This window comes from Neltuma alba, unplaced genomic scaffold (genome assembly GCF_004799145.2).
Source record: "Neltuma alba isolate B1F8T4 unplaced genomic scaffold, ASM479914v2 tig00011740_pilon, whole genome shotgun sequence".
In the NCBI taxonomy this organism is placed as follows: Eukaryota; Viridiplantae; Streptophyta; class Magnoliopsida; order Fabales; family Fabaceae; genus Neltuma; species Neltuma alba.
The window spans coordinates 837,585-854,025 of NW_021636368.1; the positions used below are offsets into that span (position 1 = coordinate 837,585).

The 16,441-nt window shown below is 33.3% G+C and overlaps 2 protein-coding genes across 2 annotated transcripts; both read left to right on the forward strand.

Moving 5' to 3' along the window:
- Positions 1–5,169: 5,169 nt before the first annotated feature.
- Positions 5,170–9,976, forward strand: LOC114717511 (chloroplastic import inner membrane translocase subunit TIM22-2). Its single transcript, XM_028902661.1, has 5 exons — positions 5,170–5,492; positions 8,391–8,455; positions 8,575–8,647; positions 8,733–8,786; positions 9,512–9,976. The coding sequence occupies exons 1-5, from the start codon at positions 5,288–5,290 to the stop codon at positions 9,766–9,768; spliced, it is 654 nt and encodes a 217-aa protein (XP_028758494.1). The 5' UTR covers positions 5,170–5,287; the 3' UTR covers positions 9,769–9,976.
- A 2,646-nt stretch (positions 9,977–12,622) lies between these two features.
- LOC114717510 (40S ribosomal protein S8) lies at positions 12,623–15,845 on the forward strand. The gene is made up of 5 exons (XM_028902660.1): positions 12,623–12,706; positions 12,793–12,865; positions 13,490–13,823; positions 14,505–14,674; positions 15,543–15,845. Exons 1-5 carry the CDS (start codon positions 12,703–12,705, stop codon positions 15,622–15,624), a joined length of 663 nt encoding a protein of 220 aa, XP_028758493.1. The 5' UTR covers positions 12,623–12,702; the 3' UTR covers positions 15,625–15,845.
- The last annotated feature ends 596 nt before the right edge of the window (positions 15,846–16,441 follow it).

Here is a 16,441-nt window from a genome sequence, read left to right on the forward strand (position 1 = left end):
ATAGAATCATTAATAAATTTCATAACTTTTTGCTTTCACAGTTCACCATGGCTGTTTTTGGTTCCTTATTTTCTTCGTGGCTATTCTTGATACTATCGTGTTTTTGTTTTTCTTTCTAGAATTTGCAAAATGTCAAAAATAAATTAGGAATATAATAGAATTAAGGGTAAATTAGCAAATAAAATTTATTTTAATATAAATTTTAATTAAAAAATTTATTATTAGAATCTTTGTAAGTTTGAGAAATTGCTATGTTCTCTCTTTTTTCTTGAAGCTCAAAGTGATGTTATTTCAATGGCAGGATAACAAAAAAGAAGCTGAAAATTACTAAATCTCAAATTAGGTTTAGTAACAACACTTTATTTAGTATTGACAATATTAAATTTACAAATAACAACAAATTTTTGTTGATATTTTTTATTTGGCATTTATAAGTTTTTAGCTTCTTTTTTTTGTCATTTTTCCTATTTCAATCTCAACAAAACCAAAATATATAAAATTCAACCCAATTGGCGTGCTTGAAATACTTGACCAAAGTCAATCACAGAATTGGTTCATTAATTTGACAGGTTAACCCAAGTTTTGTTTTCATACCATGCGAATTTATGGCATTAGTAACTCTAAATTATAACTTGATGAGATAATAGTGTTTTTTTTTGGGTAAAAAGATCTTAGGGAAAATCGTATTAATGGACCTTAAAAATATGAAATAGCAAAATGAGTATTTAAATAAGTTAAATTGCTTGAAAGGACCAGGTCTTAAATTGAAATTATGAAATCAAGTCAAAAAGATGAAAACAACCCTTCTTTTTCTCTTTCTTCCACCTCAACATTTCCCTCTCTTTCCTTCTTCCCTTCCTCTCCCTCGTAATTCAACTCATAAATTTATGTACTGTAGGATAAGATAAATTTGAGGTATTTTTCATAACTAATTCAGAAATTTATTCAATCATTATAAATTTAAAAATACTTTTTATAAACTAAGAAAAATTATTTTTAATTAACCAAAAAGTATAAATTTATCAAAATAAATTAAAATTTTGGTAATTAAAATTTTATAATGAGAAATTTATCTCTAATTTGTAATTAAAAATACTTTTTGATTGTTTAAAAATACATTTTATAATTTAACCAAAAGGTAATACTATCAAAAGGTCTTACAAAAAGAACCAAAAATACTTTCTAAAAAATTTTTATAAAATGGACAGGAGGAATATGCTGTACATTTTCCTCACAAAATTTTCTTTATTATATTTAATAGGATAAAATTAGAAAAATATTATTGATTATTTTATAATTTAGTTATATGTTATACCAATTACGAGAGGAGCATGTAAAAGGCCATCGGGATGCGTTTTTGAAAAAGCACTGGGATTTGATGGGGAGAGGCGGAAATAGATTACCGCGCATGCATGCTGTTGCTGGAACACTGATGCTCCTTTTTGGTTAAATTATAAAATGTATTTTTAAATAATCAAAAAGTATTTTTAATCTACACTGAGTTATACTGTTTATAATTCATAAAAAAATTTAATTTATAATGATTTATATCGATATAAAAATTAAAAAATATTTTTAATTAAAATTAAATACATTAAAAATACTTATTATGAATTATAAATAGTATAACTCATTATAAAATCCCTTTTAGTTAATTTATAAAAATTATTTTTAATTTATAATGAGTTATATAGATGTATAGATTAAAAATTATTTTTTAGTTAAAATTAAATTAGATTAAAAATATTTTTTATAAATTATAAATAGGAAATTATAAGTTTGAAATAGAAAATTACAAGTCAGGAATAGTAAACAATAAGTTTGAAACAAAAATTTACAAGTCTGTGATAAGAAATAACAAGTCTGAAATAGAAAATCATACGTTTAAAATAAAAAATTACAAGCTTAGAATAAGAAATAACAAGTGTAAAATGAAATAGAAAATCACATATTTACAATAGGAAATAAAAAGTGTAAATAATGAAATAGAAAATTACAAGATTATAATAAAAAATAACAAGTCTGAAATAAGAAATTATATATCTTCAATAAGAAATAACAAGTCTAAATGAAATAGCAAATTACAATACCATAATAAAAAATAACAAGTCTAAAATAGAAAATAACAGATTTGAAATAGAAGATTAAAAATTTGTAATAAAAAATAATAGGGGTTAATACAAATTTTGGTCCCTCAAATTTAGGCTCAATTTGGTATTGATCCCTGAAATTTAAAACATGTGGTATTGGTCCCTCAAATTATGTCTATTTCAGACTATTGATCCCTGGCAACTTGACACTGTTAAATTCTGCTAACATGGCATTAACACCATTAACCGATGAGTTAGATATATAGGTGGCATATGACTTGGGCAAGAACCGATAAATTGGCATGTAGCTAGCATATGACTTGGACATGGACCCAAAAAAAAATTGAATCAAATGCAAAACGTAGGGGATGATGCTAGAAGGAAAAACCGATGAACGAGTCACCAAATTCTGCTCCTGGGAACCCTACACAAGCAAAGACGCCATCGTCAATTTCATCCAAAACATCACCACCAAGTTCTTGTGGTGCCGAGCGATTTTTATCAGCGATCGAGTGATTGGCTCTGTTTCTACTCAATCCTACTTAGGGGACAACAAAGTGAGGGCGAAATCTATAGAAATTGGGTATGTTTTTGGATCCAAGTATTGGGGGAAAGGGATCACGATGAAGGTGGTGAAGTAGGTGGTGGAAATGGCGTTCGCTGATCTGCGATATCTGGAGAGGCTTGAAGCTCTGGTAGATGTTGAGAATGGGGGATCTCAGAGAGTTCTGGAGAAGGCTGGATTTCAGAGGGAAGGAATTCTCAAGCAATTCTTGTTCCTAAAAGAAATTTCCCTTTGCATTTGATTCAATTTTTTTTTTGGTCCATGTTTAGGTTATATGTCACCTATATGTCCAACTCATCAGTTAACGTTGTTAATGCCATGTCAGCAGAATTTAACGGTGCTAAGATGCAAGGGATCAATGAAACGGACATAATTTGAGAGACCAATACCACACTTTTTAAATTTCCGGGATTAATACCAAGTTGGGTCCGAATTTGAGGGACCAAAATTTGTATTAACCCAAAATAATAAATCCAAAATAGGAAGCAATTCTCTCAACTAACTTCTACAGCCTTGGGTGAGTGTTCATTTCTATTTAGGTCTGTCGTAGATTTTGCATATGTTTAGAGTGTTTGTTATGTATGTATTTAAACCAAAAAAAAGAAAGAAGAGAAAAGCCCTATCAGAAGATCCAAATTTGGTCTGCTTTTTCAGTTGTGATGATGGTGGGGTGGCTGAGGCTTCATACGCAGCGGAGCATTATGCTTGGGCTTTAATAAAATTTGGGGCATTATTTAGTATCCAGATTTAGTATTATGCTCACGCTTCCGGCATAAATCAATTTAGTAGGGGTGTTTGGCAACACTACTAAGTGTTTTTAAAAAGCATTTTTTCACAAAACGAGATAATATTCTCTACATATTTATTTCGTATACCGTAAAAATGCTTTTAAAACCATGATTTGGTTTTTACCCAAATACCCCTTTAGTGTCGAATATGAGAGCCAAATCGCCAGTCAAGTTGTGCCTCCCTGAGCGCTCTCAATGGCTACAGGCAGACGTGAAGCTATGGAGAAACTCAAACTCTGTGGCTTTTGGGATAACACTTTCTCTTCGGCAGCACTATACTCCACTCTCATTTATATCACCATACGCTTCATTAGAGCTGGTAATACGAGCTGGGCCCGCGGGCCCAGCCCGCCAACCCGCCAAAAATGGCGGGCTCGGGTTGGCAAAATGCCAGCCCGCCAAGGTGCGGGCTACTCCAGCCCGCACCGTTTTCAGCCCGCTTTTTTTTTTTTTTAATTTTAATTTTTATATAATTTCTAATATGTTATACAACATAATTGGAGGATTTTAACCCCCAAATTTCATATTTACATCTTCTCATCCATGTAATTGCATATGTAATACATACATAAAAGATCTACTTAATTAATTTGGATAAGAAAAATAGTCAAATTAATTATTTAGAAAAAAATATGTGTTAGTTTTTCTAAAATATCTTCTCAAATTATAAATTAATCCTCATATTATTTTATTATAACTCATTACTCAAGTTTAAAACTCCAAATCCAATTTTAACATTACAAACTAAGTCCAAACTTATACAAGTAATAATTTTTTTTTTTTTTAAAAAAAAGTTAGGCTGGCCGGCGGGCTAGCCCGCCAGCCCGCCTTGGCGGGCTCGGGCTGGCAAAATGCCAACCCGCCAAAGTGCGGGCTACTTCAGCCCGCACCGCTTTTGGCCCGCACCGCTACGGGCTGGCCCGTATCCGCACCGCCAGCCCGCATTCCCAGCTCTACGCTTCATCCCCAATCTTCAATTTTCTCGCTTCACTTCCCACTCATCATCAACATCATGCCCTGCAACCCAGTCCACAAAAAGTTCATAATGACAGGAAAAAAGAGGATGCGGGAATGAATTAATTAAATAGAGCACCATGTTTATTGATTGCAAAGGGAAGAGAAGGACAAGAGAAGGAGGAGAAGGAAAGAAAAGGAGATGGAGTGATAGGTGAAAGAGAAGGACAAGGGGTATTTTGGTTTTTTTCCAAACATTTTATAATTCATATTTAAGACTGGGTCCCCTCCAACAATGTTGTTAATTCAAGTGTTCTTTTTGTAATTTTGTTATTTTAAAGGTCTTTTTTTTGTAATTTTTCCAAAATATTATAATGATTAATTGAGCTTTCTTTCTTTTTATAAAAAATATGTTTTCTAGTCCCCACAGTTTAATAAACCAAGGCTTGAATTATTATTAAGAGAAGTGTTTATATTTAATGCCTTACATTACTTCGAACATAATCATCTAGATGCTGGTGCCTAGTAAATTAAAAATTCCTTAGAAATGCAATTTTGGGCCTGTTGTTGGGGTCGTTAGGCCTCAATCAGGGGCGTTTGCCCAGAAATTCCTTATTGGGCCGAGAAGTTGAGACGGCGTCATTTGAGCAACTTACATAGTTACCCCTCTCAATTGGTGTTGATATTTAGTACTTGAATGAAAGTGTCTCTGATAGAATTACCTGCAATATCTGTGCTATCCGGGGGTAAAAAAACTTACATAGTCACGTGAGATAGACGGGGAAGATATTAACCGGAGAGGAACACGATGAACTAAAACCCTGCCTGTGTCGCAGGCTGTGTGTCTCTGTTCGGATTTGGTGGTGACTCCAAGGAAGTGAGAAAGCTAGATGGCGACGACAGATCCTCCGAAGACCGATTCCGATAGCGAGTTCGATGCTGTCCCGAGCGTTAACCAAGCTTCTGATTCTGACTCTAGACCCAATTCTTCAAATGCTATTGTCCCCGCACCACCCAGTACTCCGATTGTTTGCCTTCTCCGCTTCGCCGGCGATTCCGCTGCCGGTGCCTTCATGGGCTCCATCTTTGGCTATGGTTATTCATCTCTTCTCCTACTCGTTTAGGTGTTGCTTATCGTTGCATAATTCTGAGGTTTCATGCTTGTGGTTGGGTCTCATAATGCTATGCAATCTCACGGTGCGGAAACTTCTTGGTACCTTATTTTTCACTTCGTGGCCAACAGGCGTGACATGAGAATGTAGAAAATGGCAATAATGTATTTGGACTTGATAAAGCCTATAGTACTTAAATTTCTGATTTTTCATTGATTTGTTTGAGGGGGCCGCTAATTGGAAGAGGAGCAGCAAACAAATTCCTAAATTCAAGTTGTCCGTGGCCTAGTTTGCTTGACGTATATGTGTGAAGGAAATTGGTTTAGCACATTTTACTCGGGCAATTCCATTTTCTCTTTTCCTCTATCGACTCTACTGATCGAACACAGTGATAATCCTGCTTTGGGCTCTTTGAATACATGAGATTAGAATTTCATACCAATCTCGTGTCTAGATTTTTGGCGACCTCTAGGAAATGCCGGGAAATTTACAAGGTTTTCTAGTCTCTCAGGTTGTTTCATCTTGCTAACAGACAAGTACTGCCCAAAACTTCCGGCTACTTGTAGTTTGGTGCAGGAAACCACTTGCTGAAAATTTGTTTGAAAAATAGCTATTGATGTTCGATGCACCATGTGCATTTTGTGTGATGAAAATGGTGATTCCATGCTTAAAATTGCATAAAGTGTGAGATCCTTGGTTCTTGTGATTTTCTTGGCAATTCATGGTTCTTTTGCTATTTTTCAAGGTATTTCTTATTCAGCCTTCCCATTATCACGGTATTAGCTATCACTGTGAGTGGAAGATTTCATGTCTAGACTTTTGGTAGTCTGATGGAGCAAGGCATGCAGCGTGCTTCATTATTTTCCCCTTCTCATGTAAACAGCATATTATTACCTTTCCTCCTTTATCTTTAGCCTTTTATTGCTTGAGTTTTAATAGAATTGTTTGACAATAGTACTGCTTCTTTTTCTTTTCCTAAACTTTAGTGACTCCATGTGCTGGAAACAAATTCAGTTTTGAAATCCTGACAAAGTAGCTAGAGAATTGAACTAACTTGTCCTTTATTGACTTATAGGTTCTACTCAATTTATAGCTATAACTAGGCAGAGATGCATGAAGTCCCCTTCAAAATACTATCATCCAATTTACCTTCCTCTACTTTAAAATTTGACAGTCAACCCCTAAACTTTTGAATTGTGCATCTTAATCTCTCTGTTAACAATTCTATCCAAACCCCTAATTGAGATCCCACGTAGATAAGATTTTGCCTCGCCATCTTTGGTCGGTTGATAGGGCATTTGGATGGGTAGAGTTATTTTTTTGGCTCAGTCGACCTAAATATCCATTTTCTCAACCTGATTTATCATTTTTATTCATTTATTGTGCTCTATCCTTTGAAGCATGTCCCAAGCTTCTCTGTTCTTCCTTTCTTTCCCTCTCTAAATTTCTAATTGACAGCAGAATGTCATTTGTGTATCAGATGTGCCACTACCCTGTAATATCTTAGACCCTGTCAAGTTGTTGATATTTCGATCACGGATAAACATGGGCTCAGATATAAAAAATGACGATGCAACAGAAACATGTAAACAGGAAAAAAAAAATGCTTTTAATCTGACTAATCTGCTTCAAATAGGAAATAATATATTAGTAGTCTTCTCAGTTGGGGGACAAGGGGCCCATGCGCCTCCCTCTGGAAGTTTTTTTTTTTTTTTTAATTTATTTATTAGTATTATAATAGTATTATACATTTTGTTCCCCTAAAAATATTTATGAAAACTTTACAGTGGGTAGAAAAACATGCTTGGACTTTCTAACTTGTACAAACTATTGACATAATTCACCTATCGTAGATAAATCTTAAAGCTCATAATGTTGCAGTTTACAGTCCATTTGATTTGATTTTTTTTTTTTTAAATGTCAAGAAAATATGAAGGGTAAAGTTTCTTTGCAAGATTGCAAATGTCCCCATCATTTTGACTTTAGTACATCTTTAGGATGCAAAGTTGTGCTCTTCGAGAAAAGGTTACCTCTTTTAATGTTAGGGACACTTCCTTGTGAGGTTTCCTTTCTCATTTAGGGTCATATTTTCAAGGCAAAATGAAAGATGATTTATCACAAATTTAGCAACAGTTTATACTAAGAGGGAGATTGCTGAAAGTTTACCACAAATATGATAGTTAATGATCTTTATGTGATGGAACATTGACAATAAAAGTTTAAAAAGTAAAGATACATATTTTTTATTTGTATATTTCAAAAATTGAATGTAGATACATTAAAACATTTATGTTATATTATATTAGTTATATATATCGTCATTTGTTTCATGCTTTAGTTGCCATGTATGTTCCATTGTAACCTGGTCCCGCCTCATCTGAAATTCCTGGCTCTGCCCCTGAGTTTGCTGCCTTAACAATTCCAATCTCAAAGGGTATTTGCCACTGAAGTGGCAGAGAAAGCTATGATTATTTAATGATATGCAACTCCAATCTTGAAGTCTGTAAGGCATGACTCCCATTTACCCCTTCTGTTCAAAATTGAAACCGCAAAAATTTATATGTTCCTGATCTAAAACACTGAGAAGCCCTTGATGGAAGGGAACAGTGCCCAATTATACCTGCCAGTGTTAGTGCTTCATGCTTATATGTCAAGTGACAGTTAGGGTTTCAGATGGAATTTATTATAAGATAGTTAAGTGTTTGAAAGGCTATGGAGTTTTAAAGTTAACATGGCCATAAATTGAAGGGGCTTCTACGCAACCTGACCTTATAGCTACGTTGGCAGAAGATTTATCATTGAAAAGCATGAATTTTGATAAATTTATATTGTTTCAAATTTTGTTAACTAGCTGAAAGAGCTTGCAATTGGTATGACTCAGGTTCTGGATTGGTCAAGAAGAAGGGATTTAAAGGTTCCTTTGCGGAAGCTGGATCTTATGCAAAGGTACATCAGAGGTCTTAGTGGCTTTTTTTCCTGGTTATGATACTTTCTAGTCCTCTCTTGTCTTTAAATCATATAGTTACTTTTTTTAGCTGAGTTAATTTCTTGTCTTTCCCCATTAGACATTTGCAGTTTTGTCTGGAGTACACAGTTTGGTTGTTTGCCTCTTGAAAAGACTTAGAGGAAAGGATGATGGTATGCAATTATAACCAGTGAAGTGTCGCTTTTTCATTTTATTAGCATTGTTCTGCTGCTAATATTACTACCTTTTAATTGGCAGTTATTAATGCTGGGGTAGCTGGATGTTGCACTGGTCTTGCTCTAAGTTTTCCAGGTATAATTTTTAATATAATTTCTAACTTTTTAGGTGATGAATTACCCTTGCTCTTAACCTTGTATGTTCACCCTTTACCACAAAAAGAAGCGAACAAGAATTGCTGATCTGGTTGTTGGGGTTCTGAATGGCAAATGTCCCCCCTCAATAGATTTGTATTTTTATGTCATTTTCTGTGTTTTCCAGAAGCAAGGGAGTGGATTCTCTCCTCTTCCCTCCCTCCTCTCTTCCTATCTCCATTATTGAATTAACTTTGAATAGTTGAAATTCAATATTTCGTAAACCTATTATTATATTGAATAACGAAAAACTGAAGGCTGTTGTTAACTAAACTGTTTTATAGAGTGAGTTTTTTTTTGCTTTACTGCAGTTTTAAATTGTTCAGATTAGATTTTAACAGTTTAAATTTTTTTGTTTATTTAATATTATAATAATAGTTTCAAGCTTGATCTAGTGGTTGACATGGGAAGTAGGGAGGAAGTGGGGCGACGGGAGTGGAGGGAATCCTCTCCCCAAGAGCAAGCATCTTATTTGTTAACCAGAGAGGCAATTGCTCAGCTTTGTCTCAGATTAGGGAGTCCAGTACAGGAATGAGTTATTTAGAGTACTTTTGATAAGTTTTAAACAGCATAGTGAAGTACTGTTGAGAAGTCCTACTTTTGTTTTTGCTGTTGTCTTTTTGCATTTGCCTTTGTTGCTATTGCTTATCCTCTAGCATTCTCCAGGTGCACCACAAGCTCTCCTGCAGAGCTGCCTCACTTTTGGGGCATTTTCTTTCATCATTGAAGGGCTAAACAAACAGCAGCCAGCACTAGCCCACTCCTTTTCCAGGAAAACAAGAACCCAGCACAGTACTGCACATCCTCCACCGTCTGCACTCCCCCTTCAATTCCCACTTCCGGATGAAATGAGAGGAGCTTTCTCCTTCTTCTACGAGTCTTTGAAGAAACGCAGCAAGGGACCTTTTCCAGCATGTCATTGAGAAATCGAGGGTTCAGGTTTTTTTCCAGCATCTTGTAAATAAGATGTGTACCTTTCTTTTTGCCTCTAGTTTAGTTTTCCTGGAGCTTTTGTCAAAATTTTATGTAATTTGACGGTAATCATGCATTGTACCAAGGATATCTGTTGTTGAATTATTGCTTCTGTATTTCAAAAAATGGAATCTTTAGGTGTATCTTATTTTTTCTTTATTGGCTCTCTGCTGATGCGAGAGCCTTTCGCCAATTGTCGATTGTAGTTCTGCGAGGCAAATGGTGATGCAGATATTTTAGCTTGTTCGCTTAGAGCGTTGAAAATAAACATGGCGTACTGCAATCCGGCTCCTCCTCTTTTCCCTTATGGTCGGCTACCCTCCTTTACCCCGAAACTGCATCGTGTTGGGTTAGAAACAGTGGGGATAGAGCACCCAACACTAAAATATTTTTTCAGTAGCGTCTGGTATTTTAAAAATTTTTTCAGTATATGCCACATCCTAAAATACGTTTTTGGTAGCAATTTATATCTAGTATCTAACATCCTAAGGCATTTATCATTAGAATATAATACCTCAAAATGACTTTTAATGCAGTATCTTGAAATATTTTTTTCATCGTTACTTAATATCTCTTAAAATATTTTTTTAATAACACTCAATATTTAACACCTAGCATTGTGAAATATTTTTCAATAGCAACTACTATTTTAAAATGACTTTTAATATATTTAGCACTCTAAAATACTTTTCGGTTAGGACTCATTATCTCTTAAAATAATTTTTAATTTTTAGTACAATTTCATCTTTAAGTTATTTTTTCTTAATTACTAAAAAATTCTCCATGGTGTTGGATGGTTTTAAAAAAATATTTTAAAGTGTCGATTATACTAAAAAAAATTAGGATACCAGATACTGTTAAATATTTTAGTGTGAATGGTTAGTGAAAGAGAGGAGAAGAGAGAGAGAAAAATAGGGGCTACGTAAATAAAAATTCTTTATTTAATCAAATCAAAATTGAATAATCTATTTTTAGAAATCTCTACAAATAATAGAATAATTTTACTTCTAATTCTAATTCGCAAATAAATCAAATCATAATCCTAAAAAAATAAAAATGATAACGATAATTCTAAGATATCCGATTTTATTGAGATAATAAAAATATATAGAAAATAAATAATTAAATAAACCCTAATTCTAATGAATAAATATCCTTATTCAAATCTTTAATGGATGACTCTAAATATTTAATTAAACTCTAATAATCTCTTATCTCATACTCCATTACAATTTGAATTCTGATGAGAATTTAAACTTGCCTTGTGAATAAGCTGACAGTGTTTCTTGTTCCATTTGAATAACAGCGAAACACAGTTCATTTTTTTCGACTTTTCATATTTGTCTTTTTAAATATAAATATGAATATTAATTAATCAATAGTGGATACTAAAGTTTTGTTACCATCGAGTGTTGTGTGTGTTGGGATGATATTGGGGGGAATATAAATTTTGGACTGATTGAGGGCAGTGTGATTAAATTCATGTGTGAGATTTGAATCTAATAAAAGGAGTTAGTTTTATACAACGTAAAAACTAAATGTTCCAATGTTACTTCAAATAAAAGAAAACCTGTATTTAAAAAAAAAATCATGAATAAAAAATGTCAACATAATTCAAGCAGCAGTTTGGATCCTTCACCGCGTATTTAACAATTAGCTTTGGTTATACCCACAAAATTAATTAATGCCGGAGGAGGAATGTAAAAATTTATTTTATTTAATGAAAAACCACTTTGATTAAATTTCAAGAGAAGAGAAAAAGTTTAAAGAAAAATCACGACCAAAAAGTTGTACTATAAAATATTAAGAGTTAATTAATCCGCAAGTCCTTATAGTTTTAACGAATTTTGAATCAAGTCCCTATAGTTTTTTTTCTTTTTATTAGGTCCTTATACTTTTATCTTTTTTTAATTAGGTCCTTGTATTTATTTTTCTTTTAATTAAGTCCTTATAATTTCACTAAATTTTTAATCAGGTCCATGTAGTTTTAATTTTTATTTATTAATTAAATATAAACTTAATTAAGTAGATTAATACTGAAATATAAAATATTAATAATTAAATTAAATTAATAATTATGTAATAAAAAAGTAATAGAATTAATTAATTCAGGAATATTTTTTAGAACAATTAATTTTTTTGCTGAAAAAATTAAAATCATTATAATAATTCAATATCTTTAGAATATTATTGTTTATAAACTAATATTAAATAATATATACTATTTTATGTTTATATAATAGTACTATTAGAATTTATAAAATAAAGAATAAAAAATTCAGGGACTTAATTAAAAATAAAGTGAACTTATAAGGACTTGATAAAAAGAAAAATAAATACAAGGACCTAATTAAAAACAGGTGAAAGTATAAAGACCTGATAAAAAGAAAAAAAATTATAAGAACTTGATTCAAAATTAGTTGAAATTATAAGGTTAATTATCCCAAATACTAATAGATTGAGAAGAAATGTAGAAAAGTTATGTCCTTTGCTCAGATAATACCCACGTCTCGTCTAATATTACCAATGAATACATGATGACCATATAAACAAATGTATCCATGGATGTATCTTATTATTATTATTATTGTTATTAAAATTGGGTCTCCAAGATTTAGGCTGAGCCCAATAATTGCCTTTGTTTTCGGTCCATAACGGCCCAAAATGGCCAGGTGGATCAGGTTATATTTGCAATTTTACAAAAGAAATTTGTAAATATTAAAATGGGCCTTTAATGGACTTTTGGGTCAGTCTTTACAGCCCGTAGTGTGTCAAGTATGTGAATATAACCCTAGCTTGGCCATCCTCGTCTGCTGCCTCGTTGCCGTTTGAACCTGAAACACTCCTGTAGTCGTTCTTCATCCGCATTCTGTGTTTCTGTCAAAATGGGTATGTTCTATGTATATCTAAATCATTATTCAAGTTCTTTCCCTGGGTTTTCAAAGCTTGGCGTTCTGATGGCCGTGAATTTACAGGTATCTCTCGTGATTCCATGCATAAAAGGCGTGCCACTGGAGGCAAGAAGAAGGCTTGGAGGAAGAAGAGAAAGTAATTATTTTCCCCTTTTGTGTTTTCATTGCTTTAACAATATTTGGAACTTGAATTCGCTTCCCTCTGTTTATTGTGAAGTCGGAGATTATGATACGTGGTGATGTGCTTTTTACTGATCAAAAGAAGTGGATGTCGCGATATATCGTCTTTTATTAGCCTGGTTGATTATTTATAATGTCCTAGAATCAATTCTGTGTGGAAAGTTTACTCAGTAGGAGATATGATTGAGTTGTTTGATTTATCTGCTAGTATCTGTTGGTTGTGAACTACTCTAGTATCTGTTGGTTGTTGTTGTCTTTAAGTGGTTATTCGTTTAGTTTGAAGGGTAAACTATAGTTTAAGCTAAGCAGGAGGCATACGAAGCTTTGGAAAATTACAAGGATGCTCAGATTTTCAACCCTTGGTTGTTTGATCCTACCCCCTATATTGGTTCATATTGTTCCATTATGATAAAACTGAGGTCAAACGATCAATGTTGGTCCAGATTGGATAAAGAAATCAGACTGGTGGATTGTACATATTTGTAATGCAATATTTACTCCTTTTTTTATTAACGCTAAACAGTGTTCAAAGAGTCAAGTGACCTGACATTTTTCTTCACTGGTATTCCTTCGTTGACAGGTATGAGCTCGGAAGGCAGCCAGCAAACACCAAGCTATCAAGCAACAAAACTGTGAGGAGAGTTAGGGTTCGAGGTGGGAATGTCAAATGGCGTGCCTTGAGGCTCGATACTGGAAATTACTCATGGGGCAGTGAAGCTGTGACCCGCAAAACTAGAATTCTAGATGTGGTGTACAATGCTTCTAACAACGAGCTGGTTCGTACTCAGACATTGGTCAAGAGTGCTATTGTGCAGGTTGATGCAGCGCCTTTCAAGCAGTGGTATCTCCAACATTATGGTGTTGACATCGGTCGCAAGAAGAAGACTGCAACTTCCACCAAGAAGGAAGGAGAGGTAATGCAATCTCTTAGCTCATATGTTTCAACTCACCTGCTGGTAATGCATATTTGATTCTTATATAGGATCTGGTTTCCAATTCAAATAATGTGCTCTGATATATTTTAGGGTAGCTTCCAAATAGTGGATATTGGGAGTGTTGTTATGTTACTTGTGTGGATATTACTCTAGAGATGATGCTTAAGTCTATGACTGCCTCATTCAATTTTGTTGCTCAAGTTATTACATGTGCATCATGTTGATGCTTAATGTTTCTGTTAACGTCTTGTATATTTATTTAGACGTGATAAATAGATCCTGTTTTAATTATATGTTCAAGTTATGCAAAGTTTACATGTAAGAAATGCTGGATTTTATACTGTTACTTTTTGCATTGTCTGTGACTATGTTGTAAAATCTCTAAATTGAGGGCACCATATGAAATACTACTTTTGAATTCGACAGGATTATCATTAGATTATTGTTTTCAAAATTTTCAATGTACATATCAATATATATATATAAATTTTATGAAATCACACTATTTACAAGCCGTTAACTGTGCAACTGATCTGAGGTTACTTGTAAATGCATGGGACCCACAATAGTGTATGTTACTTATTTTTAAGATTTCATATTTCTTAGCAAGATAACCTTGGGATTGTTCTTAACATCAATTCCATGTCTCCTAATTAATAGGAAGGTGAAACTGCCACAGAGGAAGTGAAAAAGAGCAAGCATGTATTGCGAAAGCTAGAGAAGCGACAACAGAACCGGAAGCTGGATCCTCATATTGAGGAACAATTTGGAGGTGGTCGTCTATTGGCTTGCATCTCCTCTCGTCCTGGTCAATGTGGCCGTGCAGACGGGTATGTGACATTCACTCTTTTTGCTATCAAGTGATTTTCCCTAACCATTTGGTTTTTTGGGGGGGGGGGGAATCACTTGAGGCATCAAAGCTCAGATTGTTCTACTGTTTTGTGAACTCTCTAATAAGCTCTGGTTGGGCGGGACAGAACATCACAAGGGGGAGAGAGAAACAAAAAAGAATTGCATTACATTGATATTATTTAATAGCATTATTATCATATTCTGTGTGGCAATCATCATCTATAAATGGACTGCTGTCATCACAAAGAAAGAACGAAAATAGTCAGATGCTTGTTGTCAGGTTTAGCGTTTAGGGTTGAGCTTGCAATATGGACTCGCTTTATGTTGCACTAGTACTTCGAAAAAGGAGATATGTATTCAATACAATATGCATATTAAATTACTATTTCTAGGCCTTAAATATAATACCTACTTAATTAACTTGGGTAGATTAAGAAAACTAGTTTAATTAGTTATTTGTCAAAAGTATTCATTGTTTTTCCTGAAATGCCCTTTTAAATCATTTTTATTGAAATTACCTCTTAATGCAAAGTCCTCTAACATATGCAATTAGTAGGGATAGTTTGGAAAAGAAATGGCAAGTATGGGGGTGCAAAATGGATCGAGGTCTTACATTTAGAACTAAACTCAACTCCCAACCAGCTCTTATATTAACATTTAATTTCAATTGGAAGTGATAGTTTTGATTTATTCTATACCTATTTTGGTAGCTTCTTCTGAAGTTATTCTGATTGTAATATCTGTTGAATATGCATATCCGATTTCATATGCTTATTCTCACATATCATGTTTTCTTGCACCCTACCTGTGTAAATCTCAGGCCTAACTCGATTTGATTTCTGTCAGATATATTTTGGAGGGTAAAGAACTGGAATTCTACATGAAGAAGCTTCAAAGGAAGAAGGGCAAAGGTGCCGGTTCTGCCTAAGATTTCTCCTTTCTTGTTAATCAAAATTTCATGTTCAACTTTCTGTATCAGAAAATTCGGATCAGTTTTGGCATTTCTACATTTTTGGAAGCGTTTGAGATATATACATGCGTGTTTTGATTTTAGTTTAGAGATGACTGTTATTAACAATGCCACATGCTTCTATTTATCATCATCCAATCCATTGATCCAAGAAAGACGTTATGATGCATTGACCTTCATGATTTTGTTCTCTAGCATTGTGAGGTAGGATTCTTGCATGTTTTTGCAATGAAATACTAAATTTCAAAATCAGACTGAATTATACTGGTTACATGATCATTGAAATGGTAAAAATATCAATGGATAATGAATGTTGAAAGTTTTATTCTTAATTGTGCTTCCCTTGAATTATTCTATGTTGTTATTTACTCAAAATTCTAGTTTGATCTAAAAATTTAACAAGTATTTTGCAATTGTTGACAATGTATTTTGATTTGACAAGTCAATCTCCGGTTGGATTGGGTTGTATTTTTAGAACAAAATTTTAAGTTATCCTAACAAGTTAACGAGTTCGGGTTTTATAATAGATGCCATAAGTGAATTTTCATAGATCACTGCTCAAATTTTGAGTAAATGATGACTAAAAGTCACTTGTTAAAATTGAAACGTTGTTCTCAATATTTGAGTACGTTATTGTTGGTTGCCGAACAACATTGCGTCAAGCGTATTTTAGTATTTTCTTCTTCCATTGAAATATATTTTCACTGGAGAAATTCCAAAAACAAGTCTCTTTAATTTTAAAATTTTAAATTAGCGTTGTTTACTATAATAGTAA

Coding starts and splice junctions, on each gene's coding strand:
- LOC114717511 (XM_028902661.1), top strand. CDS start 5,288: ATGGCGACGACAGATCCTCCGAAGACCGATTCCGATAGCGAGTTCGAT. Junction 8,456..8,574: donor AAGCTGGATCTTATGCAAAG/GTACATCAGAGG, acceptor TTTCCCCATTAG/ACATTTGCAGTTTTGTCTGG. Junction 8,787..9,511: donor TCTTGCTCTAAGTTTTCCAG/GTATAATTTTTA, acceptor AGCATTCTCCAG/GTGCACCACAAGCTCTCCTG.
- LOC114717510 (XM_028902660.1), top strand. Junction 12,866..13,489: donor GCTTGGAGGAAGAAGAGAAA/GTAATTATTTTC, acceptor CTTCGTTGACAG/GTATGAGCTCGGAAGGCAGC. Junction 13,824..14,504: donor CCACCAAGAAGGAAGGAGAG/GTAATGCAATCT, acceptor CCTAATTAATAG/GAAGGTGAAACTGCCACAGA.